This window comes from Callorhinchus milii, unplaced genomic scaffold, assembly GCF_018977255.1.
Source record: "Callorhinchus milii isolate IMCB2004 unplaced genomic scaffold, IMCB_Cmil_1.0 Scaffold1, whole genome shotgun sequence".
In the NCBI taxonomy this organism is placed as follows: Eukaryota; Metazoa; Chordata; class Chondrichthyes; order Chimaeriformes; family Callorhinchidae; genus Callorhinchus; species Callorhinchus milii.
The window spans coordinates 71,703,485-71,726,974 of NW_024704742.1; the positions used below are offsets into that span (position 1 = coordinate 71,703,485).

The following is a 23,490-nucleotide window of genomic DNA, read 5'->3' on the forward strand; positions in this document are numbered from 1 at the left end:
GAGCCAGGAGGTTTGAGGGGACGGTACACAAGGAGGATTTTGAAGGAGAAAGAGGAGGGATGGTAGAGGGTGAGGTGCCGCAAAGACGGAAAACAGCCAGAGGAATAGGGGATTGGTTAAGGGTGGTTTGGGAGAGAGGGCCACCCCACCGCCGCAACGATTGGGCCGGGGTGTGTGGTGGATTGTATAGCCAGGGGCGGGAGGCTTTGATGAGGGGGATGGGTTTGCCGGGTGACAGCCAGGTTTCCGTGAGCCCTAGGATGTCAATTTGCTCATCCAGGATCAGGTCGTGGATGGCGAGGGCTTTGTTTGAGAGGGAGCGGACATTTTGGAGGGCGATGCGGATGGGGGCGCTGATGGGATTGGATGCTGGGAGAGGGTTTTGGGGGGAGGGTTGTAGATTGTGGGGGGAGATTAACCTTGGGGTTTGAGGGGAGAGGAGAGTTGTGAAGGGTGTGGATGTGGATGAGGGAAGGGTTTGGCTTATGGATGCGTGGGAGGGTCTTGCGTAATGAGTGGGTGATGGGCAATCAGTGTGGTTGCTCTGCGACAACCAACACATGCCGCAACGAGCATGGTGGAGGATGCCTAAATTGGAGCAGAGGGAGGTAGTGGATGAGTTCAAGAGAGAGAGAAGCCGAGGAGGGCGATAGGAGAGGAGAACAGAGGTCACAAAGCGAGGGGCGGGGAGTAGAGTTTGGGGCATTTGTGGGGTGGGGGGGCAACTCTGGGGGACATGTCACGTTAGGAGGACATCCCAAATTTGTTTTCGTACAAAATATACAGTCACTGCACTTTGCAGTGAACTCAGTGAAGCATGAAAGGTGGTGTGCTAAATGTAAGGAATAGTGTTATTGCTGTGTTATTATTTTCAGAAGAGATCTTATGTCAGCTAGAGCTGACAGCTAGAGGCAAGTTCCAGTCATTTCTCACTCATTGTTTGAGGAAACAATAGTAATTACTAGGTGTTGTGAGTTCCAGGAAACTCCCCACTCACCTATGTGTTATTAGACGGACGGTATTTGCTGGCATTTATCAAATGCCTCCACTGCTGAAATGCATTGTCCTTTACCCCTTGGTGTGTCTCACTCCAGGGAGGTGGTGCATTTCTCACCTGTTTTCTCGCTTGCACTGTTCAGCGATACGATTGTGACAAGAGCTCGTTCAAGTAGGCATCTACCCTTTTTACCGTACCCGTAATGTCTTGAAGGCTGGCTCAGAGAATTGTTGTCAAGTGTAGTGACTGTATTTCTAAAAGGACACAGCAGACAATTTACACAAAACAAGGTGCAGGCAGCTAACCAAACAATTCTCTCCGGTCTGGTGTTGTAAGGCTAATAATAGTACAAAAATAATAAGCCTTCCATTTGATATACCACATAATATACAGTTAATTCACTTTGCAGTAAATTCTGTGAAGTGCTTTGAGACGTCTTGAAGATATGATAAAGCGCTATATCAAATGCAAGGATTATTATTATTGGGCCTTATCACGTCATCGAGACATCACAGGATATATTATAAAGTGGATTGACTGTGTATTTTGTGGACAATATATGAGGGAGAGGGGAAAAGAAAGGTGTAGGAGAGGGTAATAGAGGGGTGTAGGAAAGGGGAATAGAGGGGTGTAGGAGAGGGGAATAGAGGGATGTAGGCTCATGCAGAGTACGAATACCAGCACAGACAAATTTGGTTGAAAGGCCTTATGCTGTATCAGTCTATGTGACTCTGTGTGACCTCGACCACCCTTCCTGGTCATCTCATTCCCAGCCTTCAATTCCCCCTATGTATAAAAGAATACTTCCTGGTTTCTGTCTTGAAATTACCCCTCACACCCCAAACCCTGTGTCCTCTTGTGCCACTGCCCTGGCGTATCTGAGAGCATTGCTCTGTATTTATTCTCTCAATCCCATTTAACATTTTATATAAACCTCTATTAGGTCTCCTCTGAAACATCTCCTTTCTAGACTGAAGAGACTGAGCTTGTCTCATTGTTTCTCACAGCTCATCCCTCAAACATTATAATCAGCCTCGTCGATCTCTGTCTCTAACATTGTGATCAGCTTCGCTACTCTCTTCTGTCTCTAATACTGGGAATCAGACTCGCTGCTCTCCTCTGTCTCTAACAACAACAACAACAAAATTACATTTGTAAAGCCCATTTCACACGTCCCAAGGCGCTGGACAGACAGAGTTACGGACCCGAACGTGGGTCGGGGTGGGGGAGGATGGAGGGCAGGGGGAGAAGCAGGGAGATTGAAAGCATGGTCGATAAGGAGGGTCTTGAGATGGGTCTTGAAATTGGCAAGGGAGGGACGTGTGGCGGAGGAACTGAGGGATGGAGTTCCAAAGGGTGGGGGCAGAGTGGCAGAAGGCCTGCCCACCAATAGTAATAACAATAATAATAATCCTTGCATTTGATATAGCGCTTTTCATGTCTTCTTGACGTCTCAAAGCGCTTCACAGAATAAACTGTAAAGTGAATTGACTGTATATTTTGTGGGCAAAACATGGCAACCAATTGCGCACAGCAGTGTCCCACAAATAGTCATGGATTGAAGTGACAAATTTTTTTTTGAAGGATTATCAGGCATGTGAAGTAAGGAAACTTGCCCAAGGTTTTGCTGGGAATCGAACCCAGGTCTCTCACTCACAAGGTGAGTGCTCTAACCACTGGGATGAGCAAGGCAGGGGACGTGAAGCAGGCCAGAGCCCGCTGAGCGGAGGGAGCGAGCAGGATGGTAGGGGGTTAGGAGATCGCAGAAGTAGAGGGAGCAAGACTGTAGAGAGCTTTGAAGGTCAGGACCAGGATCTTGAACTACATCCGCTGTGTGAAGAGAAGCCAGTGGAGTTCAGCGAGGATGGGGCTGATAGGGTCATGGAGCCTGGTGTCGGAGAGGAAATGGGCTGCAGAGTTCTGGATGATCTGCAGCCTATGGAGGGAGGAGTTGGGGAGGCCGACAAGCAACGAGATAGAATGTGAGAGAGAGAGTGAGCGAAATAGAGAGATATAGAAAGTGTATATAAGAGAGAGAAACAGAGAGAGAGAGATGGAGAGCACATGCAAGAAACAGAGAGAGAGGGAGTGTGTGATAGAGAAAGAGGGAAAAAAAAGAAAGAGAGAGAAACATAGAGTGAGAGAGTGAATGAGATAGAGAGGACTGATATTTTTACAGTACACGGAGTTACTATCTAGTGACTATTCCGGCAGACAATGAGCATATAACAAGATGTCACAAACAGGTGTGAAGTGAACAAATGATTTTATAATTTCAGAGTTGATCTGGGGATGGTTGGCCAGGAGACCGGGAGAGAGAAAGGGGATGTTTAACGTCCACCTGCACGGAGCACAAACTGGGACCTCGGTTTAATGTCTCACCCAAAGGACGACGCCTCCGACAATGCCACAGCCCCCCAGCACTGCACTGGAGCGTCAGCCTAGACTGTGAGCTCAGCGTCTCCGATCTGGGGCTCAAACTCTAACCTCCTGACCTGGAGGTCGGGCGTTGTGAATCAGGCTGTGTTAGGCTGCATGTGACTCACTGTCCACTATGGAGGTTGATCTCTAGGTGTTGGTGACACACTTAACCACAGGCTACCCCGTCTCCGCCCTTCCCTAACACAGCGAGGTGTGGCCCACCTGCCTTGGGTGCTGTGAGACATTTGTGGTTTTAGCTTTGTCTGTTCACATGATGATGGCACGCTTTGCAGATTGCTAGTCTATTCCAGGGGACAGCGAAAACAGCCCAGAAATCAGGAGCTCGAATCCCTGCTACACCGCATTGTGGGAGGCACCATTATTCAGATGAGATGTTAAAGCGACGTTAAAGATGTTAAATGCTGCAATTTACAGTAAATCAGTCCCTCGCCTAAGTTTGATTCCCGGGTAGGGCAATTGCCTCTGTTTACTTAGCAGTAAGTAGGAACCCAGTTGTTAGTCGATTGACGAATCACTTTCTGGCTTCAATGCTTCAAAAAAATTGGTCACTCAATTCACGACTGTTTGTAGAATACTGCTGTGCACTTTGGCTGCCGCATTTCATCACAAAATATACAGTCACTACACTTTACAATATATTCTGTGAAGCACTTTCAGACGACAACAACTTGCATTTATATACAGGGTAGCGTCCCAGAGAGCTTGATCGTGGCAGAGAACGAAACTGAGCTTGGGGTAGTGGAGAGGTAGTCATAAGCACGGTTGAAGAGGAAGGTCTTCAGGCGCGACCTGAAAATGGGTAAGAAGAGGGTAAGGCGGAGGGATAGAGGAAGAGAGTGATAAGGCGCTATATCATATGCAGGGATTATTATTATTAATATTAAACCCTGTGAAGTGCTTTGAGATGTCCTCCCAGTGTGAGAAGGGTTGTATCAGGTGTAAGGAAGATTGGTGTTTGTTATGTAACGAGTCTCTGGCTGTGTGTGTGATATTGCTTGCCTCGCCACGGGTTACTGGTGTCTAAATTGGGCCCGGGTGAAAAGGCCGTCCCACCGAGTGTCAGCTCCATCCAGACGTGTTGCTAGAAATCTCCATAAGCAACTCACGCACGCTGACTGTTGATGTCTCACAGAGCAATCTCTCAGTATGGCTTCTGTTTACGTTTCCTGTCTACAGTTTCCAGTTCAGAATCAGCCTGGTTCAGCCGCTTGTGATCAACCCTCGAGGTCAGGAGTTTGTGGGTTTCAAGCCCCCCCCCCCCCCCTCCGCATACACACGCACATCAAGCCTTATCATGTCGTTGAGATATCTCAAAGCGCTTCACAGATTATACTGTTAAATGGATTGACTGTATTTTGTGGGTGAAACACAGCAGCCAATTGCTCACAAACAGTCGTGGATTGAGTGCCCAAATTTTTTAAAAAACAACAAAAACTTGCACTTATATAGCACCCTCCATGCAGGGTAGCGTCTCAGAGCACTTAACACTGGCGGAGCCTGACTCCGAGCCGGTGGGTGGCGGGGGGTGGGAGAGGTGGCCGTAAACACGGTTGAAGAGGCAAGTTTTCAGGTGGGTGTTGAAAGAGGGGAGAGAGGGGGCAAGGCAGAGGAATTGAGGGAGAATGTTCCAGAGTTTTGGGGCGTAGTGGCTGACCTCTGGTGGTGGAGCAGATGGTGCGAGGGACGAGCAGGAGGCCAGTCCCAGTTGAGTGGAGGCGCCAGGTAGTGGATTGGGGAGTGAGGAGGTCGGAGAGGTAGGGAGATACCAGGGAGTGAATGGATTTAAATGTGAGTGTGAGGATCATCAACCCATTTGGTGATGGAGCCAGTGGAGCCTGGCCGAAACTGGTGAGATGTGGGTACGGAGTTTGGTCCAGGTCAGTATGCGGGCAACAGAGTTTGAATGAGCTGGATTTTGTGAATAGTGGACCTGGGGAGACCGGTGAAGAGTGCATTTGAGTAATCCAGGCGGGATTTACAAATGTGTGCACGAGGGTTTTGGCTGCATTTAGGGAAAGGTACGGTCGGAGGCAGGCAATGTGGCGGGGGTGAAGGACAGCGGTCCTGGTCAGGGACCGGATGTGGGGAGGAAGGACAACTGGGGGTCGAACTGGATGCCTAGATTGCTCACTTGTTCAGGGAGGTTGAGGCGTTTAGATCTGCAGAAGTGAAGTTTACAGGAAGTTTGCCCTCATCCAGGCCTTGATGTCTGCCAGATGAGCTGATAGAACATTAGTGAACCTGGAGTCAGTACTGGAGGAGGCAAAGTAGATTTGTGTGATATCTGCATACATGTGGAACTTTACCCCATGTCCGTGGATGACATCGTCCAGAGGGAGCATTTTTTTTAAGGGGTTATTACCCTGGAAAGTGAGCCACCAATCAACTAACACGAGTTCCTACTTAGTGCTACGCAAGCGGAGGCATGTGGAGTAAAGAAACTTGCCTATGGTTTTGCCCTGCCCTGGAATTGAACCCGGGTTCTCTTGCTTGTGCGTCAAGCGCTCTTAGCACTACACTACAGGATGCCACAAATAGCGCTGCATTGTTAAAGGTGCCATCATTTCGATGAGATTTTAAACTGAGCTCGCGTCTGTGCCTCTTTAGGTGGATGTTAAAGATCCCGCGGTGCTATTGGAAAAGAGAAGGAAGTCTCCCCAGGTGGGCTAGGGTCATTCCGAACAGCAGGAATGGGATTAGAGTAGAGAGCCCCAGTGGAGGAGTGAGCAGCAGCACAGACACCTTGGGGAAAGAGCAGGGAATGGGATTAGAGTAGAGAGCTTCAGTGGGTGAGCGAGCATCAGCACAGACACGATGGACAGAGTCTGTAAGGCTGTGTGTGACTCACTGAGGAATGCCAGGTTGTGTAACAGGAGCTGGTCACCAGGAAGGGAAGCCCAAGAAGACAGATGTTTTTTGGCCAATGGTGTGAGTCGGTGTAGGCAGTGAGATTCTTCTGAGAAAGAGCTGGGGAATGTTTGCGTGGGGAGCTTAACTGAGAGACTCAGAATGTGGCTGTACACACACGCCTCTGGCTAATTATGTGCTCTCCTTCTTTCGTGTGAAGTGAGAGCGGCTGAGCCGGGCTGGTGAGGGAGCGGGCAGGATGACAGCAAGCCACAGGTATGTGAGCTATGAGGAAAGCCTCAGGAAGCCGGGTTTGTTGTGTTTGGCAGGAACCTCAGGGTTAGGGTTGACCTGGCTGAGAAATTCACCAAACCTACCTGCACTCATGTGCTCAACGCCCAGGCTTAGTGAGGGCAGAGCGAGGCATGCAAGGCTCCGTCCCCCATGAGGAGAGCCAGAGCAGACTGATGCCTCCTTCCCTCAGAGTAGAGAGGGAGGGCCTCCCACCCAGAGAGAGGCAGGCTTCAGGGTGACAAAGGTCCTTTGGCCATCAATTCACTTTACAGTAAATTTTATGAAGCACTTTGCGATGTCCCAACAGCATGATAAGGTGCTACATCAAATGCAAGGATTATTTTTATTATTTATACAGCATGTTTCACAACGGGAGGACTTCCCTAGGCAATGGACAATGAGGTATTTGCACCCGAGCTGGGGGGTTGGGAACAGAGAGGGATGGAGGGCAGTGAGAGTTGGGGTAGAGGGGCGACTGAAGGCCCAGTCGAAAAGGAAGGTCTTGAAATGAGTCAGGAGGCAAGAGAGGGGGGGGTGAAACGGAGGGGCTCCGAGATGGAGTTCAAGAAGGTGGAGGCAGAGAGGCTCAAGGTCCAAACACGATAGTGGAGCAGGCAGGGTGGGGGTCGTGGAGCAGGCCTGCAGAACGGAGGGAGTGGACGGGTTAGTGAAGGAGGATTCAGCCCACCAGCCTGCTCCACAGGTAAAATCTGTTAATCCCATTTCCCTGCCTTTTCCTAGGCTCCTAAATCCTGCTTTACTGCCCAAATTTTTACACAGAAAACAACTCGATCTATTCTGCTGAGAAAGCGGAAGGGAGGAATCAGACAGGTGCATAATAATAAGCCTTCCATTTGATACAGTGCCTTATCACATTGTTGAGTCGTCTCAATGCACCTCACAGGATGTACTGTAAAGTGGAGTGACCGTATATCTTGTGGGCGAAACACGGCAGCCGGTTGCGCACAATGTCCCACAAACAGCCATGGCGTGAGTGACCTATTTTATTTGGAGGAATTGTTGGCCAGGACACCAAGAGAGAGAAACTCCCTTCTTTTTTCAAATACTGCTGCGGGATCTTCAATGTCCACCTGAACAGGCAGACGGCGAGTTTAAAGTCTCATCTGAATGATGGCGCCTCTGACAATGCAACAACCCTCAGCACTGCATTGAGGCGTCAGCTTAGACTGTGTGTCATTCCAAGTCCCAATGTGGGGCTTGGAGCCACAACCTTCTGACTCAGAGGCTAGCGTGCTACCACTGCGCCAGGCTGACACAATGACTGAATGAGAAAAAGTGAAGTAGAGAGTTCAGGACAGGTTCAAACCTATAGCATTGGCTGGCTGTGTGAGTGACACACGGGGCTTGTTGCAGACAGGAAGGAACTTCCCCATGTCTGAGTAACTGAGGAACTGGCATTCCAACAGGGCTGAGTAACCAGGTAACCAGGGGCTTCCTATGAGCTATGGACGGCCAAGACATTTCCCGTCCACATATGCAGCCTGACACCTAATGTGACCCACCCATCCACTCAGCTGTGTTTGCACAGAACAAGGCGAACCTGGTACACAATCTTCATTCACCTCACTTCCCATCAAATCCCACAATGTCTTCCCGACATGAACAGGCACTGTGCCAAACGTAAGGCTTAATGCTGTTACAATATTAATCCTTAAACTTGATACAGCACCTTTTCACGTCATCGAAATGTCTTAAAGCACTTCGCAGGATTTGCTGTAAAGTGTAGCTACTGTGTGTTTTGTAAGTGAACGCATCAGCAAATTATGCACAGAAATATCCCACAAACAGGATCTCTGATCTGCCAATCACCTAACAACTGAATTCCTACTTACTGCTAGGTAATCAGAGGTGTGTGGAGAAGGAAACTTGCCTAAGGTTTTGTCCCACCCAGGTCCTCTCGCTTGCGAGGCAAGCACACTAACCACTATGGTACGGAACTCTACATTTGTCACGTTATCGAAACGTCTCAAACCCCTTCACAGGATTCATGTAGCGACTGTGTGTTTTATAGGCAAATGCAGCAGCCAATTTGCTCACAGGGACATCCCACAAACAGTCATGGAGTGAATGACTGATTTTATCCTGGGGGAATTTAGCTAGGACTCCGGGAGAGAGAACCCCCCGCTCCCCCACTTCTCTTTTCAAATAACACCGTGGGATCTTTAACATCCACCTGAACAGGCACAGATGGGAGCTTAACAGCATCTCCAACAGTGCAGCGCTCTCTCCAGCACTGCACTGGAGCGTCAGCCAAACCTGTATGCTTCAAGTCCTGACGTGGGACAACACAGTGTGGTTTGACGCTGAGCTGGGAAGTGAGGGGAGGTGACTGAAAGCACATTCAATGAGTTAAGTCTTCAGGTGTTATTTGAAGATGGGAAAAGAGGGGACAAGACAGGGGCAAAGAGTTTCAGAGTGAAGTGGCTGAGAGCACGGCCGCTAATGGTGGAGCAGAGGGAACGAGGGATGTGCAGGAGGCCGGAGCCAGCCGAGCGGAGGCTGCTCAAATCACCTGCTTATTCCGCATGCCACCACCCACCACCTCCACTCGACTGGCTCCAGCCTCCTACCTGCCCTCATCCCCTCCATTCCACCATCGGTGGCCGTGCTTTCAGCTACTACACCCTGAAACTCCGGAACTTTCTCCCTCAATCCCTCTGCCTTGTCCTCTCCTTCCCCATTTTCAGATCGTGCCTGAAGACTTTCCTCTTCGATCCTGCCGATGGTCCCCTCCTCCCTCCCATCCATCTCGGTGTCAGACTCCGCCTCTGTTAAGCGCTACCTTGCATGAAGGGCACCCTATAAATGCAAGTTGTTGTTATTGTGGAGTCCCCTAGCTCAGTGGTTAGCCCATTCACTTCGCAAGTGAGAGGACCTGGGTTCAATTCCTGGGGAGGACAAAACCTTAGGCAAGTTTCCTTACTCCACACACCTCTGTTTACCTTGCTGTAGTAGATTGACGGATGACTTTCTGGGGGTAATAATCCCTCAAGAAACAATTGATCACTCACTTCATGGCTGTTTGTGGGACACTGTGCACAATTGGCTGTCGCATTTCTCCCACAAATTACACAGTCAATTAATTCACTTTACAATATATTCTTTGAAGTGCTTTGAGGCATCTCAGCGATGTGATAAGGCACTATTACAATTGCAAGGAGTATTATTGTTATTATTATCACGCCTTAAGATGTTCCTCTTTGACCGTGCTTCCAGTCACCTCCACCCCGGCACAGTGTCAGGCTCTGTCACTGTTAAGTGCTCAAAGACACTACCCTGTGTGAAGGGCGCTGTGTAAACAACAACAACAACAACAACAAGATTCCATTTATAAAGCACCTTTCACGTCAGGAGGACGTCCCAAGGCGCTGCACAGTTGGGTCAGGACCCGAGCAGGGGAAATGGTCAGGGTGAGGGGAGGGAAGGGAGGGAGCGAGGAGGGGGAAGAGAGTCGAGAGGGGAGCTGAAGGCTCGGTCAAAGAGAAAGGTTTTGAGACCGGCCTTGCAGGAGGAGAGGGAGGAAGCGGCGAAGGCACTGGGGGATGGAGTTCCAGAGCCTCGGGGCTGAGAGACTGAAGGCCCGGCCACCTTGATTAGGGCGGGGGACGTGGAGCAGACCGGAGCCGGAGGAACGGAGGGTATGGGCAGGTAGGTAGGGGGATAGTAGGTCAGAGAGGTAGGAGGGAGCAAGGCCGTGGATGGCCTTATAGGTGAGGATGAGGATCTTGAAATCAATCCTCTGGGGGATGGGGAGCCAGTGGAGGCGAGCGAGGGTGGGAGTGATGTGGTCGCGAAGCCTGGTGCGGGACAGTACACGAGCTGCAGAGTTCTGAATGACCTGCAGTGTGGAGGGAGGGGCCGGGATGGCCGGCGAGGAGAGAGTTCCCATAGTCCAGCCTTGAGGTGACGAAGGCGTGGACCAGGGTTTCAGCAGCGTGAGGGGTGAGGTAGTGGACCAGGGTTTCAGCAGCGTGAGGGGTGAGGTAGTAAATGCAAGTTGTTGTTGAATGTGAGGCAAAACGTGAGCATAGGTCACAGATTAAGGAAGAAGTTAACTTTCTTTCGCAAAATCTAAAAAAAGAGTTTGCAAGGAGTGTTGTGAAGGAGCCTCGGAACTTGGCAAGGCTGCTCACAGCTCCCGAGGCTGTTGCTAAAATGTGCTGCGGTGCTAACCACACGCGCTGACACCTCAGCCTCTCACACCACCGCGTCATGCGGAGGGCCTGCAGCGAGACTTTAACCAGAGTCTGAACCTTGGCAAGACTCCCAGCCCTCTGCTTAAACACAACAACATCCATTTATACAGTGAGCACCCAAAGTACACAGCCTGGCTCAGTCCCTCGCTCGCTCACTCACTCACACGCTTGCTCTCTCGCCTGTGTGTCACGAGGTCACTGATTCAAACCTTCCCCACCATCCCCTCCCATCCCCGCAGAGTTCACAGTCTATGCTGATGCTCCAGCACAGTGCTGTCATGTTTGCCTACAAAACACACAGTCACTACACTTTATTTATTGTAAGTGTTACTACTCCATGTGTGTCATTCTGGCTCAGTTGGCAGCAATCTCGCTTTGAGTCAGAAGGATGTGTTTTCAAGCACCAACATTGAGAATTGGGAGTCAAACAGTCAAGGCTGATGTTTCAGCACAGTGCTCAGGGGAGCTTCACTTTGTCGGAGGGGCTGTCCTTCAGACGAGACATTAAACTGAGGCCACGTCAGTGTCTTTTCAGGTGTGGGGTTGTCATACAAGCTGCCGAGAGACAAACTCCCTTCTCTTTTCTGATAGCACCGCGGGATCTTTAACATCCACCTGAACAGGGCACAGATGAGGAGCTCTCAAACACCCTGAGCCATTAGCTCGTGTGAAGGTCGCTCTATAAATACAAGGTCTTGCTGTGCACTACTGGCTGCAGTGATGAAGTAATGCATGTGCAGTACAGTACAATGTATTCCATTGAAACAAGCATGGAAAACATTGTACTTGTTTACTGTATTTGTTATGTGTTAGTCATATAAAATCCGACTCATACATAACTTTGCATAAGTTGTAGATAACTTTGCCAATAACTCATACATTGTGTAAGTCACATTACATGTTATGGACACGACTGACAGTCAACACGGATTTGTTAAAGTAAAATTGTGTCTGACAAACTTAACTGAGTTCTTTGATGAAATAACGTAGAGGATTAATGAAGGTATTGCAGTTGATGTAGTGTATTTGGACTTTCAGAAGGTGTTTAATAAGGTGCCATATAATAGACTAGTTAACAAAATTGAAGCCCATGGGATAAAAAGAACAGTGGCAGCATGAATACGAAATTGGCCAGGAGACAGAAAGCAGAGGGCAGTGGTGAATGGTTGTTTTTCAGACTGGAGGGAAGTATACAGTGGTGTCCCCCAGGGGTCAGTATTAGGACCACTGCTCTTGATATATGTGAATGACTTGGATTTGGGTATAAAGAGCAAAGTTTTAAAGTTGCAGACGACACAAAACGTGGGAACGTAGTAAACCATAAGGAGGATGGCGGCAGATTGCAGGAGAACATAGATAGACTGGTGAAATAGGCAGACACATGGCAGATGAAGTTTAATGCTGAGAAGTGTGAGGTGATGCATTTGGGGAGGAAGAATGAGGAGAGGCAGTACACAATAAATGGTACAGTTGTAAAGGGGGTCAGGAGCAGAGAGACCTGGCAGTTCACATACACAGGTCTTTGAAGCTGGCAGTACAGATTGACAGAGCTGTTAAAAGCATATGGGATCTTTCCCTGTATAAACAGAGGCATAGAGTACAAAAACTAGGAAGTTCTGGTAAACCTTTATAAATCACTGTTTAGGCCTCAGCTGCAGTATTGTGTCCAATTCTGGGCACCACACTATAGGAAGGGTATCAAGGCCTTCGATAGGATACAGAGGAGATTTACCAGAATGGCACCAGGGATGAGGGACTTTAGTTATGTGGAGAGACCAGAGAAGCTGGGATTGTTCTCCTTACAGAGGAGAAGGTTAAGGGGAGATTTAATAGGTGTTGATAGAGAAGATAGGGAGAAACTGTTTCCACTGGCAGGTGGGTTAGTAACCAGAGCCATAAATTTAATAATAATAATAATAATAATCCTTGCATTTGATATAGCGCTTTTTCACGTCGGGAGGACGTCCCAAAGCGCTTCACAGAACACACTGTAAAGTGAATTGACTGTATATTTGTGGGTGAACGCGGCAGCCAATTGCGCACAGCAATGTCCCACAAACAGTCGTAGATTGAAAAATGACCAATTTTATTATTGTTTTTGGTTTTGGAGGGATTATTATTAGGCTCTGTGTGGAGTAAGGAAACTTGCCCAAGGTTTCGCCCTCTGCCTGGAATTGAACTCAGGTCTCTCGCTTGCAAAGTGAGTGCTCTAACCACTGAGCTACAGGACTCCACGATAATTGGCAAAAGAACGAGAGGGGAGATGAGGAGATTTTTTTTTACACAGCGAGTTGTTATGATCTGGAATGCACTGCCTGAAAGGGTGTTGGAAACAGATTCAATAACAATTTTCAAAAGGGAACTGGATAGGTACTTAAAGAGGAAAAAATTGCAGGGAGATAGGGAAAAAGCTGGGGAGTGGGACTGATTGGGTAGCTCTTCCAAAGAGCCAGCACAGGCATGATGGGCCGAATGGCCTCCTTCTGTGTTGTAATATTCTATGATTCTATGATTCTACGTGATAGGCACTATACAAATGTAATTTTGTTGTTGTTGTATGATTGATATAAATGTAATTTTGTTGTTGTTGTTGTTGATAGACTTATGCGAGTTTCATTGTGTATCCAGAACCTGCCCAGTGGAGGGGACGGACAGGTTAGTAAAGATTTAATAGGTCGCAGAGCAAGACCGTGGAGCGCTTTAAAGGTGAGGATGAGAATCTTGAACTCTATCCTCTGGGGGATGGGGAGCCAGTGGAGCCGGGCGAGGGTGGGGGTGATTTGATCACAAAGCTGAGTGCGGGAGAAGACATGAGAGAAGACAAAACCTATCCTTGCTGAACCTGTGTTGGTTGTCAAGTATTAGATGATTTTTATATTGGTAATCTCCCATTTCCTTCCTGATGGATTTCCTATTGTTTTCGAGATGTCCTCGGAGACTGGTTGGGTGCAGGAGGATTGGAGGGTGGCTTAAGAAGGGGTGAAGAATAAAACAAGGAACTCCAGGCCGGTAACTACTCTGACATCAGTTGTGGGTAAATGCTTGGAGGCAATAATAAGGGACCAAGTTAGTAATGACTGAGATAGTCATGAGTTAAGCAGGGTTTGTGAAGGGCAGATCGTGTTTGATAATAATTTAATAATAATAATCCTTGCATTTGATATAATAATAATCCTTCCATTTGATATGGCACCTTATCACGTCTTTGAAACATCTGAATTGACTGTATATTTTTGTGGGCGAAAGGTGGCAACGAATTGCGCACAGCAGTGCCCCACAAACAGTTGTGGATTGAGTCACCAAATTTTTTTTTATTTTTGAAGGGATTTTTACCCCGGAAAAGCAATCCGCCAGTCAATTAACTACCAGGTTCCTACTTACAGTTAGGTAAACAGAGGCGGGTGGAGTAAGGAAACATGCCCAGCATTTCGCCCTGCGGGAATAGAACCCAGGTCCTCTCGCTTGCAAGATGAGCACACTAATCACTATGCTACAGGAATCCAAATTCAAGTTGTTGTTTCCTGAATATCCTCTTACTGAAAGAATTTGGGGGTTACGTTTTTGCTGCTAGGTAGCACATGCCTTGCATTTGCTAAGATCTCCTGTTCTGGTTCTTGCTTATCTACCCTAATCTCTTTCTAAACTCTTTCTGTACTGTACAGTCTTGTATTCAGCCCACTGGTCGCCCTCTCATTTCTCCCTACACGCTTTGAAACCTTCTTTTTCTTTCTCTCCCCTTTTATTTCCTATTGATCCATTTCGGTGTGTTATGGGTTATTTTGCCACGGGCCATCTGCCATCAGTACATCAGTACATTGCCTCAGTACATCTGAGTACGTACTTAATCCAGGACTGTTTGTGATTTGCGCAATTGGCTGGCGCGTTTTTTCCACAAAATATACAGTATATTCTGTGAAGCGCTTTGAAACGTCTTGAAGACGTGATAAGGCGCTATATCTGTAGATCAGTGGTTAGAGCTCTCACCTCGCGAGTGAGAGACTTGGGTTCTATTCCCGGCAGGTCAAAATGTTGGGCGTATTTCCTTGCTCCACACGCCTCTGTTTACCTACAGTAAGTAGGAACCTGGCTATTAGTGGATTGGCGGATCGCTTTTCCGAGGATAATTATCCCTCAAGAAAAAAAACAATAATAATTTGATCACTTCAATCCACGACTGTTTGTGGGACACTGCTACAACAACAACAACAACTTGTATTTATATAGTGCCCTCCACACCAGACGGCATCTCAGAGCGCTTCACAATAACGGATCCTGGAGCCGAGCCAGGGGGAGGGGGAGGAAGGTGACCAAAGGCGCAGTCAAAAAGAAATGTCTTCAGCCGAGACCTGAAAATAGGAAGAGAGGAGGCGAGGCGAAGGGAGTGAGGAAGGGAATTCCAGGCCCCCGATGGTGGAGAGGAGGATTTGGGGGACAAGGAGGAGGCCAGACCCGGTGGAGCGAAGGCAATGGGCACTGTTGTGAGGAGAGAGGAGGTCAGAGAGGTAGGGGGGTGCAGAGGAGTGGAGGGATTTGAAGACAAGGGTGAGGATCTTGAAGTCGATCCTCTCTGGGACAGGCAGTCCTGGCAAGGACTGGAGTAATCAGGGAGCGGAGTTTGGTGCGGGTAAGAATGCGGGCGGCAGATTTTTGGATGACCTGGATTTTATGGATGATAGTGGAGGGGAAACCGGCGAGGAGGGCGTTTGAAAAGTCCAGCCAAGAGGTGACACAGGCATGGACCAGGGTTTCAGTGGCTTTTGGAGTGAGGTACTGGTGGAGACGGGCAATGCATCGGAGGTGGAAGAAAGCTGTGCTGGTGAGCACAATTGGCTGCCGCGTTTCGCCCACAAATATACAGTCAATTCACTTTACAGTACATTCTGTGAAGCACTTTGAGACGTCTAGAAGACGTGAAAAGCGCTATATCAAATGAAGGATTATTATTATTATTGTCCTTTATTCACTGCAGAATGTTCTTTAAGGATGTCCATTTTTCTTCAATTGATCTGTCCTTGAGTAATGCCTCCCAGTCTATGTCTCTCAGCTCTGCCCTCACACCACTAAAGTTTACCTGCCAAAGTTGTACACGAGAGTTTGGGTGTTTGCTGGTGGTGTTTCCCAAATTATACTGAAGTTTTTTTTGATCAGCTGGGTGTACATCATACGGAAACCCATCACCATGCTTAAGAGTCTCCAAACCAAGCTGAGATTTCCATGTATCCCACCTACACATGGAAATCCCAGAGACAGGTTGTTGGAATGGAATGTGCCTCTCTCCCTGGAGGAACATACCCTGTTTACCTAATTCCAGAGAGTATTAGGCTCAGGTTGGCAAGAGCCGAGGCTTGGGGACCCCAGAGTGTCCATTGGAGTAAATGCTGGAGTCTAACCAGTTAAAACCCCAAAGCTTGCCATTGAGAGCACTGAGCACTGGCAAGCTTTCCCGCTGTTTATCCAGCTGGGACCACCCTACCTGTTAGGGCTTTGGTTTGCAGGGTTAACAGGAGCTGAGTGGGAGGATTCCCTGCCCCCAGTGACTGGTCTGTCCTTCCAAGTCCTGGTGATGAGCCAGGCTGGGCTGTGCTGTCATCAGCAGTGCCCTTGAATACTGGGGACCCACCTGGCTCAGGATCCCGACTAGAGACCGTCACAGAGGGTGGGTTCAATTCTGTCATTCTGTTGCCGAGCATTGGCACATGAGAACCAGTTGAGCGCAGAGTGCATCAGCTACTTCCACTTCCTGAAGAGTGTCTGGGAAAAGAATCACTCACCTCGGGAGTGAGGTACAGGCTGGAATCTAATTCACGGATTCGGAGTAGTTATATATAGAATAACAGATCCTGGGGAGTGAGGTTGGAATCGGGTTGTGTACACTGCAACTCTGTGAAATGCATGGCTTCAGTTTGTTCAGTCTCACTGTCTGTCTCTGTCTCACCGTCTCACACACACACAGAGTGTTGAACAAACCACACGTGAAACATCAGGTTGTAAAATAAAAAGAATACTTTTACACTGAGAACAATGAATATTTACCAACACACGGAGGAGCCGCATGACCACATACTACACAGCGGAAAATCACAAATAATCCACATCAGAGCTTAAAGCCAGTGCCCCCACCCCCACCCCTCCACCCCCCATTAGACGCCACGCTGTCCAAACCCACTCGACACAGGCGGCAAATGGCGTCTCCTCAACATTAAAAGTGCTCAGTCAGCAAATCCATTGCAGACTGTGTATCAATGAGAGATCTGTTCACACACACTGACCCCAATACAGCCTCACTCGTTGTGTAGAGTACCAGACGTCACACAACTTTCTTTCTGGGTTCTCTCTGCCTCACTCCCTCCCTTCCCCCCTCCCTCTGTCCCTCCATCATCCTCTCTCTCCTCTCTCTCCCTCCATCTCCCTCCCTCTCTCCTTCCATCTCCCTCTCTCCTTCTCGCTCTACTCCATATCCCTCTCTCTCCCTCACTCCCCATCTCCCTCTTTCCCCCATCTCCCTCTCTTTCCTTTTCTCTCTCGCTCACTCAATCCCTCCATCTCCTTTCCTGTCTTCTCATTTCTCTCTATCTCCCCTACAGCCTCCATCTCCCCCTCTCTCTCCTTTTCTCTCTCTCCCTCACTCTCTTCATCTCCCTCTCTCTATACCCTTTCTCTCCTTCCTTTCCTTCTCTCTGTACCGCTCTCACTCCCCACCTCCATCTCTCTCTCTCACTATTCCGGACGGACTTTCTTAAACTGGATACTATTTCACTCCCTCTCTCTATCCCCTCTCTGTCTCCCTCTCTCTGTCTCCCCTTCCTCTCCTCCTCTCCCCCACCTCTCTCACCCCCGCCTATATTGTGGAGCGGAACACAGCAGACAGTTTGTTCCTAGGGACCGGGAAAGAAAGGATTTTCAACACAACCTTTATTATCACCTGATAATTGTCTCTCTGTCAGTCTGTCCCCCAGAGAGAGATAGAGACAGACAGAGAGAGAGAGAGAGAGAGACAGAGAAAGCGAGAGAGACGGACAAACAGAGAGACAGATAGACAGACAGAAAGAGGTGGGGGACAGAGAGAGGGTTTAGACAGAGACAAACACAGAAAGACAGACAGAGAAAGACAAGCAGAGAGAGAGAGAGAGACAGAGAGAGAGAGACTGAGCCCATATTCACTGTAGTTCCTGTTGTGTTTTTGTTCTGAGGGAGTGAACGACCAGAGACAGTTGATTTTTTTGCTTTAAAATAATGTTTCTGTCTCGGTATTAAGTGTTGCCACTCTCCCTCTCTCTCTCCCCTCCCTCCGCCTTTCTGTCCTCCTCCCTTCTACCCCGCTTTCTCTCTCTCTCTATCGCTCACTCCTTCTCTCTCCCCATCTCTCCCCCTTCCCCCGCCCCCCCACCCCCCCTTCACACGGTGGAGCCCAGCAGAGGATCAGAACCAGAGGGCCGGATCTGGTTGTGGTTTGAGTCCAGGCCACAGAAGCGGACCCTGAGTCCATCCACGGGATGGACGACGGGGACGGTCTGCATGCGTGGGGGGGAGCGTGTGGCTAGCTGGAAGCGGCTGGAGATAGCCAACTCCACCCCCAGGACCTTCAGCACCAGCTTGGCCAGCTCCTTGCCCAGGCAGCCACGCACCCCACCCCCGAACGGGATGTAATTGAAACGTCCGCCCTTGTTCTCGTCCCTCTCCTCGCCGAAACGATCAGGATCGAAGGCGGCCACGTTCTGGAACACCTGCGCCGTGTCGTGGGTGTCTCGGATACTGTACAATACGCTCCATCCCTTGGGAATCTGGCAGCCCTGCGGGAGGGAATGTCGGGATTGCGATTAGCCCAGCCATTCCTCTAATAATAACACTAATACTTGCATTTGATATTGCGCCTTATCACGTTGCTGAGACGTCTCAAAGCGTTTCACAGGATATATTGTAAAGTGGATTGGCTGGGTAGTTTGTTGCCGAAACACGGCAGCCAATTGCACACAGCAGTGTCCCACAAACAGTCGTGGATTGAGTGACCAAATTATTATTTTTTTGCAGGTATTATTAACCCCAGAAAATGATCCGTCAATTGTTCTTACTTCCACATCTATGCCATGACCCGCTCTGCCTTCGCCCACCTTCGCAACATCGCCCGGCTCCGCCACTGTCTCACATCGGAGGCCGCTGAAACCCTCATACTCGCTTTCATTACATTAAGGCTCGACTATGCAAACTTCCTGCTTGTCGGCCTCCCCATCCCCTCCCTCCATAGGCTGCAGATCATCCAGAACTCTGCAGCTCATTTCCCCTCCCGCACCAGGCTCCTTAACCCTCATCCTCGCTCAACTCCACTGGCTTTCCATCACACAGAGGATACAGTTCAAGATCCTGGTCCTCACCTTCAAAGCCCTCCATGGTCTTGCTCCCCCTACCTCTGCGACCTCCTAACCCCCTACCATCCTGCTCGCTCCCTCCGCTCAGCGGGCTCCGGCCTGCTTCACCTCACCCGCCCCAGCATTGGCGTGCGGCCTTCCGCCACTCTGCACCCACCCTCTGGAACTCCATCCCACAGTCCCTCCCTTGCCACCTTCAAGACCCATCTCAAGACCCTCCTCTTCGACCGTGCTTTCGATCACCCTGCTCCCCCCCCACTACCCTCCACCCTCCCCGATCCCAACCCCGAGCTCGGGTCCGAAGTTCTGACAGTCCAGCGCCATAGGATGTCCTCCCGATGTGAAAAGTGCTATACAAATGTAATTTTGTTGATTTTTTTCCTACTAGGTAAACAGAGGCATGTGCATGGAGTAAGGAAACTTGCCTAAGGTTTTGCCTCGCCCGGAAATTGAACACGGATCCTCTCGCTTGCAGGGCAAGTGTTCCAACCACTACGCTACAATATGCCACTGTTACATTGTGAATTTGAAGAGGGAATTGGAATATGAGAGAGAGATGGAAGGGGTGTGGGGACGGGACGGGGCATGGGATTGGATGGACAGGTTGCTCTGAGAGCCAGTGCAGACTCAATGGGCAGAATGGCCTTCTTCTGCCATAGATTCCTGTGATGCTAAGTGTAGTCACTGTGTATTTTGTGGGCGAGCGTGGCAGACAGTTTGTGGCGACTTTTTTAAGCGGTTTGAGACGTTACCCTGCGTGCAGGGCGCTATATAAGTGTGAGTTGTTGTTGTCTGAATGACAGAGCCAGGCTGACTTTTCGCTCCATCAAAGTGCGCATCGCCCCCCACCCCTCCCTCCTGATCTTTAATCCTTTCCCGAGCCGGTCGGATGCAATGTCGCGGAGGTCACACAAGGGTGGGGTGGGGAGGGGAAGGGACTCACATCGAGTTCGAAGGTCTGCAGTGCTGACCTATAACCCCCGGACACAGGGGGCAGCAGGCGAAGCACCTCTTTAATGACACAGTCCAGGTACTTGAGGCGGGCAATGGTGTCCATGCGGAGGGTCTCCTGGCAGCGACAGCCCTCCTGAACCAGCCCCTGATGGCCCAGCTCCTCACGCAGCTTCTCTAACACCCCAGGGTGCTGTAACAGCTGTAACACCAGAGAGGTACACGCACTGGACGTGGTGGCGAAGGCAGCGAAAATCAGCTCCACTGTCGACTCCTGTCACAGAGAAAGAGTGTGTGTCAGTCATTGAGAGAGAGTGTCACAGAGAGAGAGAGAGAGAGAGAGAGAAAGTGTCATAGAGAGTCAGTAACAGAGTCAAGGAGACTCGCGGAGAGTGAGAGAGTGTGTCATCAGTCACCGAGGGAGAGTTTCACAGATAGAGAATCAGAGTCACAGAGAGAGAATCATAGAGAGAGAGTCACAGAGAGAGTCACAGAGAGAGAGTCACAGAGAGAGAGAGTCACAGAAAGAGTCACAGAGAGAGAGTCACAGAGAGAGAGTCACACAGAGAGAGTCACAGAGAGAGAGTCACACGGAGAGAGCCCTAGAGACAAAGTCACAGACGAGAGTCACACAGAGAGAGAGAGAGAGAGAGAGTCACAGAGAGAGAGTCTCAGAGAGAGAGTCACAGAGAGAGAGAGAGTGTCAGTCACTGAGAGAGAGAATCACAAAGAGAGAGGGGGAGAGTCTCAGAGAGAGGGAGACAGTGTCAGTCACACAGAGAGTGTGTCAGTCACAGAGAGTCACACAGAGAGAGTGTCAGGCACAGAGAGTCACACAGCGAAAGACAGTGTCAGTCACTCAGAGTCACAGAGAGAGAGTGTCTCAGTCACATAGAGATAGACAGTGTCAGTCGCTCAGAGTCACAGAGAGAGAGTATGTCAGTCACTCACAGTCACACACAGAGAGAGTGTGTGTCAGTCACTCAGAGTCACAGAGAGAGAGTGTGTCAGTCACTCAGAATCACAGAGAGAGAGAGACTGTGTCAGTCACAGAGAGTCACAGAGAGAGAAAGAGCGTGAATCACTGAGGGAGAGAGAGTTAGTCACTGAGAGATTCACAGAGAGAGAGTAACAACAACAACAAATTGCATTTAAAAAGCGCCTTCCACGTCAGGAGGATGTCCCAAGGCGTTGGACAATGAGGGGTTTGCCCCCGAGCTGCGGGTTGAGATCAGAAGATGGGTGGAGGGAAAGGGGGATGAGGATAGCAGGGTGACCGCAGGCACAGTCAAAGAGGAGGATCTTGAGATGGGCCTTGAAGCTGACAAGGCGGTGGGGCTCCAGAATGGCATTCCAGGGGGTGGGAACAGAAAGGCTGAAGGCCTAACCACCTGGAATGGGCAGGGCGGGGGACATGGAGCAGGCCATAGTAGAGGGAGTGGACAGGTTGGTAGAGTTTGAGATGGTGACAGAGGTAGTCACTCCTCATCTACAGTACTCCCCAAACCCTCCTCCACATTCCTCTGACATCTCCCTCTGCATCTGTTCTGATTGCCTCGTCATCTTGGGTGACTTTAACCTCCACTTTAACCCTTCTTGCTCCACATCTGCTGACTTCTCCTCACGACCTCTCCCTCATATCAACTCCTCCACTCACATCCATGGCCACCCGTGAGACCTGGTGATCACCTGGGGCCTTACCATCTCTGATGTTACCATCACTGACAGAGACATCTCAGATCACTATTCCATCTCCCTTAACTCCTCCATCCCCCTCCTGGCACCCACCCCACTGGCATCTCCTATCTGCCCCTGGAGAAAAATCCCCCTCCATGCCCTCTCCACTGTCCTGGAAGCATCTGAACTCCTACCCCTCTGGCCCTCCTCCTGCAATGGCCAACGTTCCTTGGTCACTCTTCTAAACAACTCCCTCTTGGCCATCCTCGACACACTTGTCCCCGTTATCTCCTGCACCGCCTCCTATTCACACAAATCCCCCTGGTACACCAGCCACCTCCGCTCCCTCAAATCTCAGGTGCGATCCTCCAAATGCACCTCATGCAAATCCAAATTAACGGTTCATTGTCAGATCTGGCAGGACAGCACCAACTGCTCTGCCCTTGCCTCAGCTAAGTCATCCTTTTATTCCAAAATAATTTTGAAAGCTAAGGACAAGCCCAGACTCCTCTTTTCTACCATAAACCAACTCCTCCGTCCCCCCTCCCATGCCTCTGCCATCCTCTCCTCCAACACTAAATGGTAATTGAATATAACAGCCAGGGGCCTGAGGGCTCACGCTAATAATAATAATAATCCTTGCATTTGATATAGCGCCTTACCACATCGTTGAGAGGTCTCAAATCGCTTCACAGAATATACTGTAAAGTGAATTAACTGCATATTATGCAGGCGAAACACGGCAGCCAATTGTGCATAGCTGGGTCCCACAAACAGTCATGGACTGAATGACAAAATAATTTTTTTTTGAAAGAATTATTACTTGCCTAAGGTTTTTATTCTGCCCGGGGAATCGAACCCAGGTCCTCTGGCTTACGAGGTGAGCGTTGTAACTACTATGCACTCACCTTGAGTTCCTGCATGCTGAGCTCCTTGCCATGCTCGCGGGCGCTCTCGATCAGGATGTCCAGGGCGTCTGAATACTCCTTGTCCTGCCCGCCCTGCAGCTTCTCGCTGATGGCTTTCTGCAGGTATGTGTACAGGTTGTCTCTTGCTCGCATTCCCTGGGGGTGAGAACCGGCAACAGCGATTAGCAGCCGCGCATTTCATGCTTCAATACTGCAACTTTGCAATATTACAACATCGTAATACTGCAACATTACAGTGGCAACACCTCAATGCCACCAACGCAATGCCTGAATAGCCATCACAATAGCAACATCGCAGCTACAGAGTCACAGTCACTACCGCAACACTGCAATCGCAATGTCCTCCGATCTGACCCAGTAGCTTTCTCACTGAGAGTCTGCCACTGGTGTCTAACCTCCCCTTTAAATCACTTTGCTTCTGATATTGCGCCTCATCACATGGTCAAAGCGCTTCACGGGATTCACTGTAAAGTGTAGTGATCGTGCATTCGTAGGCGAACATGGCAGTCGATCTGCTCATCCTATCAAGTTGTTGTCAAACAGCCACGAGGTAAGCGAGTGAGTTGATTTGGCAGATTGTCGGCCAGAACATCGGAACTCTCTTTTCTTTCCCAACAGCGTCGATGGATCCTTAGCATTCATCTGAACAGGCACAGAAGGGAGCCCGGTTTAACACCTCATCCAGAGTGTAGTGAGTGAGTGTAGCGACTGTGGCTGAGACATCCAGATTTTTGGGAGGAATCAGCCGGGTGTCTCAAACATACGAAACCCAT

At 49.5% G+C, this 23,490-nt stretch overlaps 1 protein-coding gene across 1 annotated transcript; it reads right to left on the reverse strand.

Annotated features, from left to right (window-relative positions):
- Positions 1-18,191: 18,191 nt before the first annotated feature.
- Positions 18,192-22,852, reverse strand: LOC103187260 (cytochrome P450 26B1; the record flags this gene model as incomplete). Its single annotated transcript, XM_042337227.1, is given in 3 exon segments — positions 18,192-18,587; positions 20,104-20,385; positions 22,697-22,852. Coding segments are annotated over 3 exon segments (834 nt in total), but the record flags the coding sequence as incomplete, so codon positions are not given.
- Positions 22,853-23,490: the final 638 nt, after the last annotated feature.